At 40.2% G+C, this 20261-nt stretch overlaps 1 protein-coding gene and 1 pseudogene across 1 annotated transcript; both read right to left on the minus strand.

The window, feature by feature from the left end:
- Positions 1 to 200: 200 nt before the first annotated feature.
- On the minus strand, positions 201 to 1179 carry LOC146548429 (fatty acid-binding protein, liver-like). The gene is made up of 4 exons (XM_085261913.1): positions 959 to 1179; positions 709 to 881; positions 421 to 510; positions 201 to 334 (listed from the first exon to the last, which is right to left on the minus strand). The coding sequence occupies exons 1-4, from the start codon at positions 1152 to 1154 to the stop codon at positions 284 to 286; spliced, it is 510 nt and encodes a 169-aa protein (XP_085118039.1). The 5' UTR covers positions 1155 to 1179; the 3' UTR covers positions 201 to 283.
- Positions 1180 to 1334: 155 nt separating this feature from the next.
- LOC146548430 (Na(+)/H(+) exchanger beta-like) lies at positions 1335 to 19923 on the minus strand (annotated as a pseudogene).
- Between the last annotated feature and the right edge of the window lie 338 nt (positions 19924 to 20261).

Raw genomic sequence — 20261 nt, forward strand, 5'->3', positions numbered from 1 at the left:
CTTTTAGAGGGAAAACGAAAGGCTGCGAAGGGGGAAAAATTAGCAACGCATGCGCACTCAAAAGGCGCCTTCCTGCTTCTTCTTCGTTTACACGAAAGCGTGCACTTAAAAATCCCCACAGCGCCCTCTACAATCAGAATACTGCCTTACAGTAAATAACGATACGAGTTTTATAGTGTTTGCACATTTTATTTTATTAACTTCAGCTTTATTTATTTAGTTATAAGTTAACTCCGTTCATCTTCAGATGAGGAATTCTGAGAGGGATCCATGAGCTGGCCGGTCAGACACGTTTGCTCCTGCTGGTGAAGGTTATAGAGCCAGCAGTGATAGTCTAGATATAAACAGTAAGCAGACACATTAGGAGAACGTGGATGATTCACATTCATAGCAGTTTTAAGAAGAATTAGAGCCACCCACCTCAATCATTTCATCCCCTTGAATCTCTCTGACTGAGGTAAACTTGTCATTTTCAGCTATCAGCTTCCCGTTCTCCTCTCTGACAATGCACTAACCAGGAACAAAATCATTGTTGTAGTCAATAACAATTAAATATTAAAAGGTAAATAAATAGCAGAGATACGTCTCCTGCTTACTGTGCCTGCATAAATCACATCATTCATTTCTGCACTGCTCCTTCCAATATTAATTTAAAATTCACAAAACTCTAAAAACTCAAATGTGTTGAGCATGAGGTCCCTGAACTACCTTAAACTTCCTTCCATCCACAGTTGTTATTTCTGACTCTTTTCCCAGGCTGAACGAGTGGACTTTGGTGCAGGCTGGAGTCTTCACGGTGCAGGTGAAGTCTCTGCCGTTCTGCTCTATGATGATCACCGGTTTCACTTCCTTACGCATTTTAATAATCATTTGAGGTGCACCTGGAAAGTATAAATACAAAAAAAACATTTAATATATTCAGGAAATAAATAATCCTTTAGTTTTTAAAATATCTTACCTATGGATTTGAGAAACTCCTCAAGGTTTTCCTCAGAATAAACTTTCCAGGTGCCGTTGAAGTTCATGTTTGCTGCAGAGGATGTTGTCACAGTCTCATCACACGCTGCTGGTTGGCACGCTGGGGATTTCAAACTCCCTGTTATTTCTTTAATTGTCTTTCCACTGAGGGGCCTCAGTAGCCTGAACTCATCCATTAGTCCTTATTACAGTATGTCCTTTTTAATCCTGACATCTTTAAAGTATTCTCGCAGCCAGGCAGCGACACAGGTAGAGTCTGCTCCACCTTTTTTTGACTCCTTCTACTACCTGCACAGTTTGAATCAAACAAAATCAGCAGTAAGAAACTTTTTTTAAGACAGGAATTAAAGCTTTCCCTTATGATTTCAACAATTTTTTTATTTTTGCAAAATAAACATATAACAATATGTAATATAAAGAACATTACAACTGGTAAAAGCATAAAAAGCAAAAACACTTATAAGGCAAATGTGTGCAGGCAGCAAAAGCTCAGGCAGTCCAGTCTCTTAAACACTGACAGGTCTTGGAGCATGCTCAGTTAACAGGAACACACACACACACACACACACACACAAAAAGAGCTTTGTTTACAAAACGTGGAAACATCACCAACACCTTGTTCGGTTTGACAAGAGCTGAAAACACTTTAGCGTACAAAAACAGGCACATTATAAACTGTGGAGCACGTATTAGTCATACAAACACACCGTCTGTTGAATTCCCTGAGAAAACACTGATCAGACATGCAGCGACAGCTGTGGAGATAAACACAGTGCTAAGCTTGTCCACAAATATCTGCAGCTCGTTTTTTAATTTTAAGCTCGTCAATGGCCTCTGATCATCAGATCGGTCTTTTCGTTACCAACATGAAACTTCAAGCAGCGCGAACATATTTACAATACAACATTTATGCATCTGATGCCGGAATTTTGTAAAGGCTGATGTGAGTGTGACTCGGGAACAATACAGATTGGTTTTTTTAAAGCAAAATAATCTGTTTTGATAGCAGTTTTTCTCAATTAGAGAAATTTGGCTAAGATATGTCAAAGCGGAACTTTTAAGGCCACACACTGTGCCACATAATAAACCTGATTATAGCGCTTAGGTTGATGCATGTAAAGCAGAACAGATCTGGCTGACTGTGCAGTTTTCAACCTCTGTAGCCTGGCAATTATGTTTTAGCAAAGTGATCACGAGGGGTATCTTTTTTTGGACTTTTGGCTTAGGCTTATTAAAACTCAAAGCTATAGCTCAGCTAAACATTTTCAGAATACTTCCTTTAGACTTAAAGAGAGGTGAATGTGGGTCTTTATAGAGACTATTATGGAGTATGTTTAATTGTCCTGTTTGATTGAAATCAAAACAGTCTATATGTCTGAGTTTGAATGTACACTGAAAATACTGAGTAAGTCATGAAAACATTAGTTTTGGATGTTTTACTTCAGTCTCATGTTTGGATATAGCTTGTTTTTATAATAAGTGCTGCTCTCACATTGACCAGCAGTCCGGAGGAGAAACTCCACGTGAACCAGGTTCAGGGAGGAGCAGCTATCTGCACGGTGAGACTGGACAAAACACAAACTGTGGAAGAGAAAATGACATGCAACAATGGCTTCTAAACACATGTGGAGTGACATGAGGTGAGTGAAAAAGAAGTGCTCAGTGCATCATGGGAAGACCCCCAGCAGCCTGACTCTATAGCAGCATATCTAAGAGATGGTTCAGCCTCACCTGATCCAGCCCAAACTATAAGCTCTATCAGGAAAGTTGAGTCTAATCCAATCTAAGCTTCTGATTCTACTTTTAGAAACCACAAGTAACCCTGCAGTTTGAGAGCAATGAGCTCTGACAAGATAATATGATACTATGAGGTCTTATTTTGGGAACTGTATGTGAAGAGAAATATTTTAAATCCAGTTCTGGATTCAACAGGGAGCCCATGAAGGGAAGTCGATATAGGAAAAATGTGAGCTCTAGTTCCCCTGTCATTACTTCATGGTAATCCATGACGGCTTTAAGTTGTGAGGATTCATCCTCTGGGCACTATAGATGAACAAAACGTCATGGCAACCCAACTAAAGGTTGTTTAGATGTTTCAGTCTGTGATAAATACCCCAGACAGACAAACACTGGCAGCCAACGGCGTTTATCAGCCGGGCTTTACCTCATTATGTTTCTTATCTGTGCTTTCAGGGCAGGAGACTCCACCCGTCTGGTGCTTCAAGCTCATTGAAACAAATGCTTTGGCTTGAGGCGCATGTTAAAATTCAAAATGCTGAAACTTCAGGCGGGTATAAAAACTTCAAATAAGAAATGTCCCCTGCAGCACGCTTTGGCAATTCTGCATGTTGCATGATAAAAAAACATGTTATGAACGTATGGAACGAAGATTGCACAATCCTACATCACAAACCTACAACAATTTAAATGATAAATATCAAGCTTTGCTAAAGCTCTCTTGTCTTCAGGCCTCTCCTGTAAAATGTGCTTCACTCATGGCAGGAAGGTGCTGTCCTCATCATCCTCCGGGTTTGGACCGGGGTCACTGAGGCAGCGTGATACTTTCAGCTGATCCCCCTGGTCGTCCTGCTCTTTTGGCTTCAGCTCGGCGTCCCTGTTGGCCCTCGGCGTGCTGCTCTGATCGGGCTTCTCAGGGGTCTCCTTCAGCTCGCTGACATCATCAGCACAGCTGGGAGAAGCCCGCCCTCGGGGACTCTCGCTGTCATCGTAGGTGTACACTTTGTGCTCTGGAGAATAAAGGCAGGGGCTCATTAACAGTTTAACACCTTTTACAAACACCTTTAGATTTGGTTAATTAGGAACACCAGCACCAGTTATATTTTAAAATAATTTAGAGCATGCATATTCACTTACACATAGAAATTATTGTTTTAGGATAGGAAAGGATTCAAAAGAAAAATTATTGCAGTGAAAATAACCAAAAAATAAATAAATTAAACAGATTTTTACTTTTAATAGTTTATATCATCCTTTGCTTCTATTTATAAGCACTTATTAATCTTTACTATTAATGAAAATGTTAAAATATTATTTATTTTTAGGCTTTTACTGATGTGGGTGGAAATATTATTTAAATTAATTTTGGAAAAATAACCTCATTATTAAACAGAATTAAACAGAAATCACAGGTAAATATCGCACATTTGTACAGTTATTAAAATGTGCAACCTCATCCACTTAATCTAATTTTCCTCTGGGTGTAAATGTTTATAATAATCTGGTTATTCCATTTTAAAATCCTAAGCCAGTCTTGTAGCTAAATATGATACCCAACACAGGATAATATGATTAGAAAAGATCCAGGGCAGACACAGTGGAAGACAAAAGGTATCCTTTTATCGATCCCCATAAGACTCATTCTGTTTAATGCAAAATATTTGCATCATTGTACAGGACATATCCCGTGTGGAAAAGAAAAGTATTGTATTGATGCACAGACTTCCAGGTCTGCATCCGACAGCAGGACACAGCTGCTCAAATGCTCCAAAAGAATCCAGCAGCACAAAACTCAAAACAATGAGTGACTTTAAAGCCGGAACATAATTTTCATTCTCATAAAATCGTGCTTTAAACTGGCTCTTAGACTGACCTTGTTGAAAAAATACTTTTCTCACAGGGGGCGTCTCCTGGCGGTTTGCAGGGACCGTGAGGTAGTGGCTCATCTGTAAGAGAAGCATAACAGAGTTTAAAGAAGGACTTTGCAGGAAGTCACACCCAACAACGGAACAAAGCACTTTAGTATTGATTCTTATCCACAGCAAAACACAAGGATGGAGGGATCTAATGGGTCCTGAAATGATTCTGGTGCTGGATGGAGAGTCCTCTGACCGTCTGTTAAACCCCTTTGTTACACTTTCAAGAGGTTCAATCACTTTTAAACTCAGCACCAGGACATATTAAATAAGCTCTCTGAAGTTTCTCTCAATGCAAAGATCCCTTTCTGCAGGGTTTGGCTATGCATTTGAGCATTTGATTTAAAAAAAATAAAAGTACCAGTTATGATTAAATAAAACCACAATTTACAAAATTGGCTGGAAAAGATAAAAAATTCTATTTGGATAATGTTTGGTCACTGCCGAGCTTTCCTTTGGAGCTGGTTAAAACCCCCCTTATTGTTTTAAATGTGCTGTAAAATAAAACTGACATTGACAAAAATAGTTTTTCCCCCACTGGCTGTCTCTGTGTCTCCTCTCTGCCTTCAGCTCTGCCTGCTGAGGAGTTTTTACACTTCTCCTTCATATTTAATGTTGTTTCTTTGTAACAACTTGTATCTTGTACTTGATTCTGTTCATCTGGACGCAGAGTTCTAGGAGGAAGACATATTTGTCACTCATATCAGGGACTTCAGTCTGAAACATTTCTCCTTCCTAAAACTCTGCGTCCAGATGAACAGAATCAGCTTCCTGAGATTTCATTATCTGTATTACTTAGAATGCATCAAGACATCCTTCGAGTATCTTTAAAGGAAAGCTTGTATCTGGTACTCTATCTGATAAAAAATAAATGTATCTGAAAGTATCCTCATTTTACTTTTACTGCCAAAAATCTTTACACATTTCTGTGAATCTGCATTTTTTATTAGCCCAAATTACCCTTTTAACTCTGCGAGTTCTCTGATTTTAACTCTTTGACATTAAAAACGTGGTAGTCAGGGAACAAAAAAATAAAGCTTCAAACTAGATGCACAAAAAGTTGGACAGATCTGAAATGTTCTAATGTTTCTAATTTGTTTAAGTCGACAGCTTTAGAGTTTAGAGTTGTTTAAACTCACCCTTCTCTCCATCTCCTTCTGCTTCCTGAAGCGAGCCTCGCTTATATCGTCCTCGAGCGCGTCGTTTAGCAGCTCATATCTGCTGTACGAGCGAAGCTGCAGAGGAGGAAGAAAGTATTAAATGCACATTTATTTTAAAAAGGATGGACCTTGTTTGCAACTCATGAACATGCATGCAAACATTCAGATTAGTCCAATCCATTTTGAACAAGCCGTCGATGTCTTCCTCACCCTTTGTCGGGTATTCTGCAGGTTGGCTCGCAGGACTCTTCTGATCTCCTCCTCACGACTCTTTGAGATGGCTCGGCTCGGTTTGGGCGACCCTTTGGCCTGAACGTTTCTGTTTGGAAACAGTGAACAAATTTAAAGTCCAGAACCTGCATTAGTGTGATATTACTCACAGCTTATACTTTTTAAAGCCATTCAGTTAGATTTTAATGTGCCTAACACAGAAAACAAGCACAAAGTGTATCCGCTGAGGGGGAGAATTGATAACTTGTTATGTAGAGGATCAGCAGCATCAGTGTTTTTGGTGGCATCTGGCTTTACTTATAATAAAAAAACTTCCTGAGATGTGTTTTTAACCTTAGCTTTATGCTGGGGAACAAAAAGACCTCCATCCTCCACAAAATCAATTTGGATTAAGGGTTAGTTCACCCAAAAAATACAGGTATGTCCGGGTTACTCAGTAATTCACTTCAATACTGTTTTTGGGGAATATCTCATGCACAGAAAGCAGTTCTTGCAGGACTTGCTTCTGACATTTACCGGATGGAGACGGTCGACACAATCGTGGGCAGCTTGGCGGCGCTCCCGCTCTCCACCATCATCATCGCCTGTTTCAGCTCCATCTTATTGTAGAAGGAGATGAGCTGAGGCTCGGTGGAGCGTTCTCCTGCGATCAGCCATCTCTTCACATAGGTCTTATTGAAGCGATTCAGCCTGTATACAGAAGAAAAAGTTATTTTTTCTGTTTTATAAAAGGGGGATACAGTAATCTGACTTTGCAGTCCTGTGAAAAACTGAGTGCACCCTTACTGCTTCCAGGACTTAAGAGGATAAGTAGCAACCAGGTGCTGTTAATCAGATGTGCTTGAAGTTTAAGCACTTCTATCAAAGCAGAGGTTTTGGCAGTTAGAGTTACTTGTTGATCTACAATCTACTGAGTCATCTTCATGTTTTTTACAGGACTGCACAAAGACCAGTGAAAATTTTCTTTTTCACATGGCTGCATAACAACTTGAGGGCTTCTTCTGAACTACAAAGATGGAGGTGATAGAGAGGATACATTAAGAAAGAAAATACATACTTGTCCTTCCAGTGATGATGCCCATAATGACCACAGATGTCTTCAATTCCTGTGAGGAGATGATCCAGGAACTGATGGCAAAATTAGTTTACAGAGGGTGTTATTTATACATCTTATACACTGTTTGATCTGTAGCCCCATCCCTCTCATATATTAACAAGGACTGATGTGTTTTCTTATACACGAAGTGAATGAAATTGTCACCTGTGTGTGGATCTCCTCATTAATTGATTCTTTGCTCTCTTTCTTTTTCTTCACAGCTAGGAGCTCCACCAGGGGCCTGATCGTCATCCCCTGAAGAAAAAAAGAGAAATTAAGTTTTAACAAAACATACTGCACATTTATTTTAGACATATAAACACACTCACATAACAATACCCAATAAAAATACTGATTACTATAATTACTGATGTTGACACAGACGGGTGGAAGCCACAGCAACTTACAACTAGAGGCCAGTCAAGAGGAAAAAATGTGTGCGGGAAAAACATTAAACATAAAAGAGACAACTGATACACGTCTCTTTTCTTTATGTCCAGCCTCACATGCAAGCCTTTTTCCTTTGCCATGTTGTTTTTGTCATACACCTAAATCCCAAGTACTCGTGTTATTCCCACCTGCACGAAGACAGTGAAGAAGATGACGGTGATGATGGCAGTGAGGAACAAGTTCTTGATTTCATTATTGTTCAGCAGGAACCCCAGTGAGAAGGCTATGGCACCTCGCAGGCCACCGTAGGCAATAATGAACTGGTCCTTTTTGGTCAGCTTCACAATACGGAATTTATTGATGAAGGCTGTAAGCCCGATGACTCCTGAAACACAGAAAAAAAAGAATTGATTAATTCATTATCAATATGATCATCAGTTTCCCTTTATTGGGTCTCTACACTTAACTGGTTATTGAATTTCACCACTGGATTTCCCCATGAGTCCCCAAGTAGAGGAGCAAGATTCTGTTTTGCTCAGGCAGCAATGCCAATGGCTAAAAAACAGTAGCGATCAAAGCCACCACCCACTGATTTGAGTGTTAAAGCCTCAAAGTTAGTGTTTTGGTCTCTTCATGTTATTTCTTTCGAGCCAGAAGGGACCCTACTTGAATGAAAGGGTGAAGTTTTACAGTCATGGCCAAAGGCTGTGGAAGCACTGCCAAAACTAAACTTTACTTGCCTATAAAAAAGTTTGGAACTTATGAAATGCTTGTGATTGTTCTCCACTATATCATAAAAAACATATAATTTAAATAAAAAATAAACATTAGGACCACTGCCAAAACCCTTTGCTCATGACTGTAGACCTGATTAAACCAGGTCAGGGTAAGCAAGGCAGGCAGTGCTTGACCTCTTTCCCTGCATCTCTAACAGCGCTCTGTCATGAAGCAGAACTGACCTTGCTTGGTTTTGATCACGCTGTAATCTGTACTGCATTTCAATTACATGGGAGCCTTTGGGTTGTGTCCAGCGTGCTAGACAAGCTGCTCCTAGCTCCGCTTTCGCTGCACTCTCAGATTAGCATATATTACTATACAATGTTTATTGTGTTGCTAATAGGCAAGAAACAGAGAACTTCCTGGTTTATTGTGTTTTATTGTACTGACCCAGCACTCTAGAGACCAGACAGAAGATCACCGTGAAGATGACAAAGATCCAGTTCCAGGTGTGAGGACCAGCCACTGTGGAAACCCCGAGGAAAATGAAGATGAGTGTGTCGCTCACACTGCTCCACATCTTCAGGAAGTATTTGACGGTGGTGTAAGACTTGTGGGAGATGTTGGCCTCAACATATGGCCGCATAATCACGCCACAAGCAATCAAACTGTTTGGCAAGGAAAAGAAGGAGGAGAAGCAGTCAACGTAATGAGGTTTGATAGAAGTTTCTCTAAAGTTAGGGTTATTGGATTATTTAATGTATGATTTCAGCTGTAACCAAGACAAAAACCTAGAGTCTGTCGTGGTTTTATCGACACAAACTGTATATAAAGAAGGATAAAGCGTCTTCTTTTCCTTTCGCATCAAAGCCACCAGACGTAGAGGAGTAAAGGGGACACCGTCTTTAAGCTGCACATGTAGTCAAGAAAACAGATAGCTGGGTGGTTCTGTTGGCTTAGTGTCAAGAACAGTTTAGGCGACAGGATCTCAGTATCAAATATCCACCCACGATGCCACCAGTGGGCAAATTTGATTTCTGCAGCAGCAGAACAACAGGGCTGTAACCCACAGATGAAATAATTCGACTTAAATCCAGGGGAACTGTTATATTATCCTTCTTTATACACAGTCTAAGGTTAACACCACTTCCCAGCAGCCCCTGGTTTGTGGGTAAATTCACAGTTATTAGTGCAAATATGTGACTATGCTGTTAATGGCTGGTATGTTTTGTAATGAATAAAAATGACATTTTACCTAACTGCTAACTGATATTTGTTAAATAAATATAAAAAATTAGTTTGATAATTAATGTTTTATCAAGTTTACAATATGACAAAGGAGAGAGATTTTAATTAAGATACATTTAATTTAGTTACATTTTTAATAAATTTGCAAAAATGTTTTCACTTTCTCATTAGGAAATATTAACACTAGTGTATTATATCTGATACAGAGTGTTTGTGAGTTTGAGACTTCAAACCTTTTTATCATAAAGCTCAGAGACCGAGGGCTCGTCTACTTACGACATGATCCCTGACAGGTGAAAGATCTCCGCTGAGAGGTAAGCCATGTAGCTGTAGAGGAAGACGAACAGCGGCTCGATGACGCGCGAGTATGAGGTGAAGCGGGACGTAAAAGCTCCCACGATGCCGTAGATGACGCCCACCATGACACCTCCCAGGGAAACCACGAAGAAAGAGATGACACCGAGGACGGCGCCGGTCACGGTAATCGCCTGCTCGTGAGCAAATTCCTTAAACAGGTGATACAGGACCTGGAGCAGAAACAGCGGTGTTTGTGTTTGCTTTTGCTTTTGTTCATGATTGTTTCACGGACCTAAAAATTGATTTTATCTTGATAATTTCATTATTTAATGGGTTGATTACCTGATCAGCAGAAAATTTATAGTTCAGAAACTTTCTCAAGTGAAAATTTATACATGAGAAAAAAATTCCTTTCCTCCTAAATTGAGAGATTTCCTGCTTAGTCTTTATTTTTCTTTCACTACTTTTCTGTATCTATTTTTAGTGTTAACTGGATATAACAACACCTCAAAGTTTATTTGTTTTTTACTATATTTTAACATTTTATAGAAAAGTAATTAATTCACATTAAAAAGAATGAGTTTAATTATAATATATTTACTATTTGAGAATGCGAACGTTGCTCACCACAGTGACGGCATCATTGAGGAGCGACTCCCCGAACACGAGGATGTGCAGCAGCTCATTAATGTGGATCTCCTCGAACACGGCCAGGACGGACACGGGGTCCACGGCCGAGATGATGGAGCCAAACAGCAGGCAGGACAGCAGGTCCACGTGAGCCAGCTTGGCCGCATCAATCTGACAGACAGCGTACATCATCCCACCAATGAAAAAGACGTTCCACAGTGTCCCCACCATTGCAAACATCAGGATGGTGCCAATGTTCTCGGTGAAGGGGCGCATGGGCAGGAAGTAGCCCGCATCCAGGGATGATAGGAGGCAGCAGGTACAGGAAGAACAGATTGGAGTCAAGGATGGGGGGTTGTTCTCCAGTCGCTTTGATGATGCCACCAACCAGCAGGCCAACAAAGATTAGCAGACAACTCTCCGGCACGATGTGAGACACAGTGGGGATGATGTGAAATCCTGCAGACACACCATAATCAAATTTAATACAATCATTAAGAAAAAATGCCAAAAACTCCTCGAACTGAACGTTTGAAATGTGGAGTTGTCCACTCTTCTGTGTTTTGTTGTTAAAATATGATTTTTGACACTAATAAATTACTTTTCAATATGTCGAATGTTCTTAATACTGAAAATAATTAGCAGTCAATGCCTGCATGAAGTCTAGAGCCCATGGACATCACTTTCAGTTGATGCTTTCCCTTGGGATAAATAAAGTATTATCAATCAATCAATCAAGGCTTGTTTTCTGTCTTCAGTTTTGTATTTAAGCCATCTCAAAAGCAACTTCCTGAGTTGGTCAGTGCATTCATTAATTTTAACAATGTACCACAATGTTGACATTTCCTTTTCTAAGATGTTTGCCATCTCTCTGATAGGTTTTATTTTCTTCACTTGCATTGACATCTGTCTGGACCTCACATTAAGAGATCCTCACATTAAGAGATCCAAATTTAAATTTAACACTTGGGATCAACTCCAGAACTTTGATCTACTTACACACGTGGACAAAACTGTTGGTACACAATGGTCACAGAAATAACTTTAATCTGACAAAAGTAACAATAAACAAAAAATTCTATGAATGCTAACCAGTGAAAGTCAGACATTGCTTTTCAACCATGCTTCAACTGAATTATTTTTAAAAAAAATGCATGAAACAGGCCTGGACAAAAATGATGGACCCACAACTTAATATTTTGTTGCACAACCTTTTGAGGCAATCACTGCAATCAAACGATTCCTGTTAATGAGACTTCTGCAGGATTTATGGCCCACTCCTCATGAGCAAACTGCTCCAGTTGTTTCCGGTTTGAAGGGCGCCTTTTCCAGACTGCATGCTTCCTTCCAAAGATGCTCAATAGGATTGAGGTCAGGGCTCATAGAACGCCACTTTAAAATAGTCCAATGTTTTCCTCTTAGCCATTCTTGGGTGTTGTTAGCTGTGTGTTTTGGCTCATTGTCCTGTCGTAAGACCCATGACCTGCTTTCTGACACTGGCCAGCACATTTCTCTCTATAATCGCTTGATAGTCTTGAGATTTCATTGTACCCTGCACAGAATTAAGACACCCTGTGCCAGATGCAGCAAAGCAGCCCCAGAACATGACCGAGCCTCCTCCATATTTTACAGCAGGGACAGCGTTCCTTTCTTGATAAGCTTCATTTTTCCGTCTGTGAACACAGAGCTGATGTGCCTTGTGTAAAATTATGATATTATTTTATGCCATGTTAGACCCCGAAATAAAGATTGTGAATTATTATGTAGTTTAAGTTGGCATTATTCTCCTGAATTAGAAGAAGGTGATAATTATTGCAGTATTTAAACTGATTTGCATTGCATTAGACTGCTGATTTATTGTGAATGAATGATATTGTTTATGATGCATTATACTGTTGAGTTATAAGGAATACTGTTCGCAGAAAGTCATCGCCTTATTTGTCTGATTAGAAGAGAATAGAACATGCTGGAGTTTTCTGCCCCATCTCAGCACGAGCAGATAAACAGGGAGCCAAGGTCGTAGCTTAGGCGCCGTGTGAGAGAAAGAATGTGAATGTTTAGGCTTTTATGATAAGATGGGAGAACCAGAGGCTATAAGAGTTTGAGCAATGCTCCACCACTTTGAGATTTGAGGCTGTCTGCATCAGTGTCCATCTCCCACGTGTGTGATCATTAAATCATCGTTTGACTCAACCCGACCGGACCAGTGTTGTTATTGTGGTTTTTCTCTTGTCTCCATCCCCAATATTTTGAACCTTAACATTTTGGGGGCTCGTCCTGTGGTATTGGGGTGGAATTTAAAAGTTTGGACGGTCCGAGGTTGTCGAACGGACAGGCACGAGCCAGTGGTCTGATTTGAGTGGACAAAAGCCGGCTTATCTAAAGGTAAGGCACTACCTGTTGAATTATTTCCAAAATGTGCCAAATTGGATATGACTAAATTAAAGTCTACTCACTGAAATTACTGGTAGAGTGTCTGTTTTGATTTTGATGAGAATCACCGTGTGTTATGCAGTTAAAGTTGCTTAAGAGTATTTAATGAAGTTGAAGAAATATGAAACTGTTCCAGAAGTAACAGAGAATGTTTAATTGATTACAAAAAAGTTAACTTTCTTCGGTTGGACCCGTTATGGTTAAATTTGTCGAAATTGTTTAGGTTCTTTAGAAATCAGGCCATAGGCTGTTCTGGAGGAAACAGATACTGGTTAATTGATTACTCGTTATTTTAAATTTGTCGAAATTTCTTAGGTGCTCAATCTGTTAGGCCTGTCAGTGATTGTAAATACAAGACGTCTTTTGTAATATAAAATAATAGAGTTTTGCCTGAGCTTGGTGTGAGACTGTGTGTGACGTGCAGCTGCGGCGCTGAGGGCTATTTTTAGACTGTGTGTGAACATGCAAATGAGCTGTGAACTACACAGAGGACTTTTGCTTCCTGTTTAGTGTGTTTTGTGGGATTTGCAAATAATGATACAAGCTTGTAATAAAAACGCTGATTTTGTTGATTATAATATTATAAATAAGGATTTGAATGACTACGCTGAATGTTTGATGTTCGGCTGGATTTTAATATAGAAGAGATAAATTGTGTTTGAGTAAGACCGGCACTTCAGTCGGCAGAGTGTGATTGTGATGAAAATGATATTAAATAAATCTCTTAGTGTGTTGATACAGGTGGCTACGGGCCTGGACCACCCGGCCCCATGAGCAAACAAAAAGTTAAGTTAACCCACCTACAAACGCACATACACGCAATGAAGAAACAGCTTACACCCATGAACATGTGAAGATTTTCCAGCAAGTTTAAAGCAGTGAAGCTTAACATACACCCGCCGTTACACAATAAAGTTTATCCACTACTAACGAATAAACTCTCTGGGTTGCAGGACAACATCTTAACTTAAAAAAAAAAACAAAAAAACACTGGTCTGACAAACCAGTGAAGATATGACAAATTTAGTGGTTAGAAAAGTCAAATTGTGACAAGTTTTCTGCCGATTGATAAATATAGGTGATTACTGAATGAAAGAAAATTCCATTTTGAACTTTAAATACAATCTTAAGAATTTTAAAATGTACCTGTGTCGTCCTGTCAGCTTGGTGGGTTATGAGAGGATTATATGGAGAGAAAAAAAAAAAAAAAAGGGGGGGAGTGAAGGCTGACACAGGGCCTGGCCCCGGTGTTTCTTCCCCTCTCTGACTGATATAGCCAATACAACATCATTAGTTTTGTTTTGTTTTTGTTTTGTTTTTTTTCTCTTTATGTTTGATTACAGGTAGGGAAGCCGAGGCTGACCTGGACGCCTGCTCTCCCCTCCACCATCGTTGCTCACTCCTCCACCATCTTTGAAGTGACCCTGACCAAATGCTACAGCAGCTGGACCTATAACAACAGCTTGAAAATGTCAACAGTGCTGCAGGAAAACGATATCAGGCTGCGGAGATGGAGAGTGTTAAATCCAAGGCCCGTTTCACTACACGGGGAGATTTCCGTCAGTCTCTCTTCTTAAATGAGAAGATTGAGAAAGGTCCGGCTCCCACCAATGACTTTGACCACCTGCTATAGAGGAACTATCGAGAGCATACTGAGCAGCTGTATCACTGTCTGGTTCGGGAACAGCAACATGCCGGACAGACGAGCTCTACAGAGGGTTATGCGAGCAGCTGAGCGCACCATCCGCTCCGAACACCTTGACCTGCACTCAATCCACAGCAGGCAGTGCCTGATCGGACACACCCCTCTCACACACTCTTCACATTCTTGCCATATGGAAAAAGACAGCTTCAGCGGACAGAGCTGTGACGACACGCCCATTAAGCCCGGAGGAAAAGTGAGGCCGAGCAAAACAATGCTGACCTTAACAACTCTGCATTAAAACTGTGCAGGACAGTGACGGACCAACACTGATGATCGGGCAGCAAAACAGGGCGTGCCACAGACAAAGGAAAACTGAGGACAGGAGGCACCTCAGAATGGAGAAAAACACCAGGAGAAAATAAGCTGAAGGCACAGGGGTCGGGGCTCAGACAGGAGCTGACCTCTGGGAAGAGCCGAACAGCAGAACCACAGAAGGTCCAAGGGAAACATCAATGGACTTTAATCTGATTTCTACGGAAAAGACTCTGAGGTTTCTGCCCTCAATAAGACCTCGAGGCATCAGAGCAGAAACTGAGCATGGCCCAGGAGGAGCTAGCTGAAAATCGAACCCATCAGGCTTGGAGTCCAAGACACCGGACTTGAAATCAGGCCGGAGCATCCTGGAGCTAGATGAGCAGTGTGATTTGTCCGGTCTGCTATGGAGCAAACGTTAGGGGGATGGCTTCCTGTCGCCTCTGCCGTCCTCCGATCGCTCAGCGTCCTGGGCTGCCCAGCTCCGGACTGAACGCTCGGCCGAGACACCCAAACAACCATGGACTCCATTCCCCTGGAATGGGACCACGACTACGACCTGAGCCGTGGGCTTGAAAGTGCAAGCAGGGATCCCAGAGAGCCTTGAGGCCTGTGTTAAACTAACAGAACAAAGATTGAGGTCTTCCACTGGGGAGGTGGAAGCTGCAGACTCTCCTATACACCTTCTGGATGTCAGCCGTTCCACCTGCAAACAAACGGACAGCAGTCGCACTTCTGCAAGCAACAAACGGACATCCAGACAATTGAGCTGCGTATCAAAACCCTGAAGGAAGACCGAAGCAAAAGGGTCAAGTTAAGGAGGAGCGAAATAAGGAGAAGATGCTGGACACTGGAGAAAAGGACTGCCTCAATTGGGGCCAGAACCAGTATGGACAGAACTCTGAGCAGCAGCACCAATGGATGCAAACAGACTGAAAAGGAGGAGGGCAGGACCCAGGGCACGCTTCAGGCCGTGGTTTACCCAGAACACTACAACAGGAAAGTGATGAACACAAACACCCACACAAACACACACATCTACATGCACCGACTCAGAGTGAAAAGAAACATACATATGAACATATGCACTCGTTGATTGAGGGAGAAATGACACACACACACACACAAATTAAAATGTTGATTCAATGAACTGAGAAGTGATCCACACACACACACACACACGCTGATGCAATGAAGAATGCTTTACTAACAAATGCTGCACACAAACATCCAAATACGGAGTTGGTTACAACAGCAAGAACTGATTGATTATTTATTGCTTAAATGTATTTCATGCCACGCAGAGGGCATTTGTGTAGATTTAGAGGACATGGTCTGAAGCACTTTGATAATGAAAACAATGTCTGTGCGTGATGTCTGTTTATGGCTCAAAGCCTCCACTGAATTGTTTACTGTGCTTCACACAGTCTAACAAGGAGCAGTGGTACAGAGCGAAAATGATGAATGAATGGTGTGAGTTTTATTTCGAAGAGATTATGAAAAGGTTGTGTTGATTCAACTTAGTTGTTTACGTTTTTGCCAAAGTAAAGAGTTGGTGTGTAACTAGTGTCCACTATTGAGTCAAGTAAATCCAACATGTTTTGTTGGTGCAAAAAGGAGTTTTGGTTGATCTTTGGTTTTGTTTGATACTAGGTTGATTCTATCAGTGAGGTTTGGATTGTTTTCTTTCTCTGAGAGAGAAAAGGATGGTTTTATGCTTGGGCATGTTTGTAATGGGCCCCAGTATCTGTTATTATATGAGTGTTTAATTGGTTACGTCTGTGTTTGCTTTCGTTACAGTGCACTGAGATAAGAACATCTGAGAGGTGTGATCCACCGGTGGTGATATTTTGGTATTTTGTGAGCTCCTGATTTAACAAATCGGCTCCTTAATCCAGGCCTGAGAGAGTGAATTTTAAAGTGCTATAAAATATTCTTACTGAAAACAGTCGCGAAGTATTTTTCTCCATGATTATAATGGGCTGAGGAGAAATTCACTTGTATGGGACACTGGTCGAATGAAAAGTCCCTGATCCTAAAAGGATTGCAGCGAGTCAATCCAGTCCAAGAAAAAGCAATAAATAAGGAATTGTTTCCTTTAAAATGATGACGTCATCTTGCTGGTGAAGGAGCCTCGAATAGGTTGCGCGTGAGACTCCATTATCAGCAATATCTGGTATGAATGTGTGTGGATGTATGCATGTGACTGGACTGTTATGGACTGACGACTAAAAGCTTTAACTGACTTGGTACTGAGACAAAGACGGTACCGACTTTAGGATTAGTAAATGTCCACAGACAGTTCACCCAGCCTGTAAAAGAAGGGTGGATGTTTTGTCTTGCTTTGTTTTGTTTTTGCAAGAGCAGAAGGTTGACAGAGACTGAGGGGGGAGGCTGTAGCTTCACAGGAGTGTGAACTGCGGATTTAACCCTTGGGTTGCCAAGTTGGAGTTACTGATGCTTACATAAAAAATTGTGTTTTAGTAGCTGTGTTTCGATTAGGGTACCATTATAAAATGGTTGGGAATGTTAAATGCTAAAATGAAGAAAAGGTTTGAATTCACTTATGACTGAACATGTTATTAGTATTAATCATAGTGGGTCACTGTAAAGAGTCAAGTAACTTTTATAGAGGAAAGAAAGAAAAAAAAAGAAAAAACCCTCTACCGAGGCCTATAAATAACAGGGAATGATAGACTTGCCACATGCAAAATAGAGATAATGTAATGATAAATACTGGTCCCGCCTTTTGGGTGACATCTTGAAATAGTCAGCAATTTAAAAGTAAGATAGAACCGACAGGGGTGGTGCTGCACAAGAACGAGAGTAAGATAAAGTAAAATATTGTGTTTAGCTTTGAGAAGTTTAAATTAAAATGTACCATTACACTCAGAGGATCAATATGAAGTTTGATATATGCTAATTTTGAGTGAAGTACATGACTGGTGACTGTTCTGTCCTGAGCTTTTGTTTTTACAGCACCCGCTTGACCACACCAACAGTTTTTCGCCACCGAAAAGGAGTACTTGTAGAGAATAGAGAATGGGGAGGAAATCACCAAAACTGGGAAAGGTAAGCCCCAAAGGGGGTGATAACACCATAACTTTCACTTATGGTCAAATTCTTAAAATTTGACCCCGAACTTGAAAAATTCTTCAAATATTTAGAGACAAAGTAGGTTGAAATAAAATATAAGGTTATAAACCACAAAAGGATGAAGCAAATGAATTGATAAGATGGTGAATCGATACGCAGTAAGCTGTCGATCACGTTGATTATGTTTATTCTAGTGAGCAGAGCAGGATTATTATTACTAAAGAATACAAATGAAATAGCAAAAACTAGAAGTGGAAAAACATTTGTGCTAACGGAAATAAAATCAAAATAAGAAAAAAGGAAATTGACTAAAATTGTAATGAGTGTTTACAAAACTAATTAAAATCAATTGGATTTATAGCAAAATGTGTGTAGCACCATTGTTGTGTGTATGCCCTACGATAGTCAAGTCATTTAAACTTTACATAGTGCACAAGGGGAGTTCATTGATCACTACTGTGAAACTAATAAGATTTAGGAGCTATGTAAGAAACTTACAGGTTCCGCTGAAATTTTTATAAGCAGGATATTAAAACTTATTTATATAACAATATCAAAAATGTAGATCAGGGACCAACTTAGAAGTCACTGACACTTGACTAGCTGTAAACCATTGGTTTAGGAATAAGTGATTGCACTGGGCTTTCTATTACACAAAAGTCAACTCATTTATGATATCTGAGGAAGTATTGTGATTTAATTTGGAGACACAAAGGAACATTTGGCACTTCCCACATCTCACATATGTTTACTGTTGCACCCAACCATTCCACAACTGAAATGCCTGTGACTCCTAATTCTTCTTCTGTCAGTCTGCCCCAGGGCAGCTGTGGCTACAACCGTAGCTTGCCTCCACCAGTGTATGAATGCGAGAGTGAATGAATAGTGGCATTGTAAAGCGCTTTGGGTGCCTTGAAAAGCGCTATATAAATCCAATCCATTATTATTATTATTATTAATTATTTCAGGCAAACGGAGCGAACCATATTCTGTTATAATCCCATCTGATTGGGGCTTTTATTCTTGACGTTTGGAGAGAGCTCTTCATTACTAGTACTAGTCAGGTTTTGTTCACATGTTTGTTCCAGGTCTCTCAGTCAAGAGGAGTTTGAACTCCAAATATGGTGAAGTCTTTTCGCACATTGAGATCACTAATAACTCTTAGCAAAAATGTGATCTTGTAGAAACAATCAGGTGACATGGAGTCAGTTATAAGTGCGACTCTCAGTTTTACTTTATTGGAAAATATTTTTGCATTTTATCCATATTTGTTTTTAACAAAAATCAAAATTCCACATTCTCCTGCATATCAGTTTTGAACCAGATAGGACGACAGATTGTGGCCCTGTGTTTTCCTCCATTACACCTGCCACTGCATCTCGATAATCTTTGTGTTGTTCCTCCTGGGGTGTCACTCTCCCCTATCTGGCTCACATGACTCTTACCTTTTGAAAAATTATGTTTGAATCTCGCTATTCGGTCAAGAATTCTCTATGCCCTTGTTAAAGAGTTGTCTACTAGGAAAAAGTGAAATGAATATAAGTATAAAGTCCCGACGTGCACTACAGTATAAATTAATAGGTTAGGCATGTTCTCCGTGAAATTAAATAAGCTTAAAATAAATAAATAAAAATAATAAAATAAAACTCTGAGTTTAACAAAATGTTTCAAATGAAAATATCAGGTCTATCTCTCTGGCTTTCATAAAATGTAAAAAGGGTGGGAAAAAACAATTGGTAAGACCACCACCCCACACATGTGATATTATTTAAAGGTACGGTTGTCCTCTTTAAGAAACATCAGGACTTAGAAGAGTGGTAAGTAGAGTATGAGAGCTACAAGTGAACACTAAATGTACACTATGGTGTGTTAAAATAAATTAGAGGGCCGTCAGGGGGTTATGAGGGACATTTATAAAGCAAAAATCCCACAAATCTTGAAATGCACTTGAAAAGCTCACACACGAAGGTTAGCTTAGCTGACCTTGAAGAGCTCATCAGGGGGAGCATACTCCCCCTCCTTGAAGAGCTCCCCCATTCAACCCACATCACCGGAAAACAGCTAACACCAGATAAGGCAGCGTGGTGCAGCCCGAGACAACAGGATTGGAACATCTAAATAATTGTGCGAGCACCTTCAAAAGGTTTGTCGATTGACCAAAATTATGAACACGCAGTGCAGCAGGAGTTAATAGTCTTAATACCCAGGGATAAGCAGGGGAGCATGGCTGATGTGTTGAAACTGGAATTTTGTGACACTTAGTTTTGGCAAAATACAACTAAAATTATAACTGGCACTAATCAACATTAACCTGAAACTGAGGATTTTCGGACAATATAAATTAGACTAAACTAGCAAAGACTTGGTAAACATTG

The sequence above is a fragment of the Mchenga conophoros genome, linkage group LG22, assembly GCF_057382185.1.
Source record: "Mchenga conophoros isolate Kocher_MC1m ecotype Shallow Benthic linkage group LG22, M_conophoros_male_GT1.1, whole genome shotgun sequence".
Lineage (NCBI taxonomy): Eukaryota > Metazoa > Chordata > Actinopteri > Cichliformes > Cichlidae > Mchenga > Mchenga conophoros.

Coding starts and splice junctions, on each gene's coding strand:
- LOC146548429 (XM_085261913.1), bottom strand. CDS start 1,154: ATGGATGAGTTCAGGCTACTGAGGCCCCTCAGTGGAAAGACAATTAAA. Junction 882..958: donor GGAGTTTCTCAAATCCATAG/GTAAGATATTTT, acceptor TATACTTTCCAG/GTGCACCTCAAATGATTATT. Junction 335..420: donor AAGGGGATGAAATGATTGAG/GTGGGTGGCTCT, acceptor GTTTATATCTAG/ACTATCACTGCTGGCTCTAT.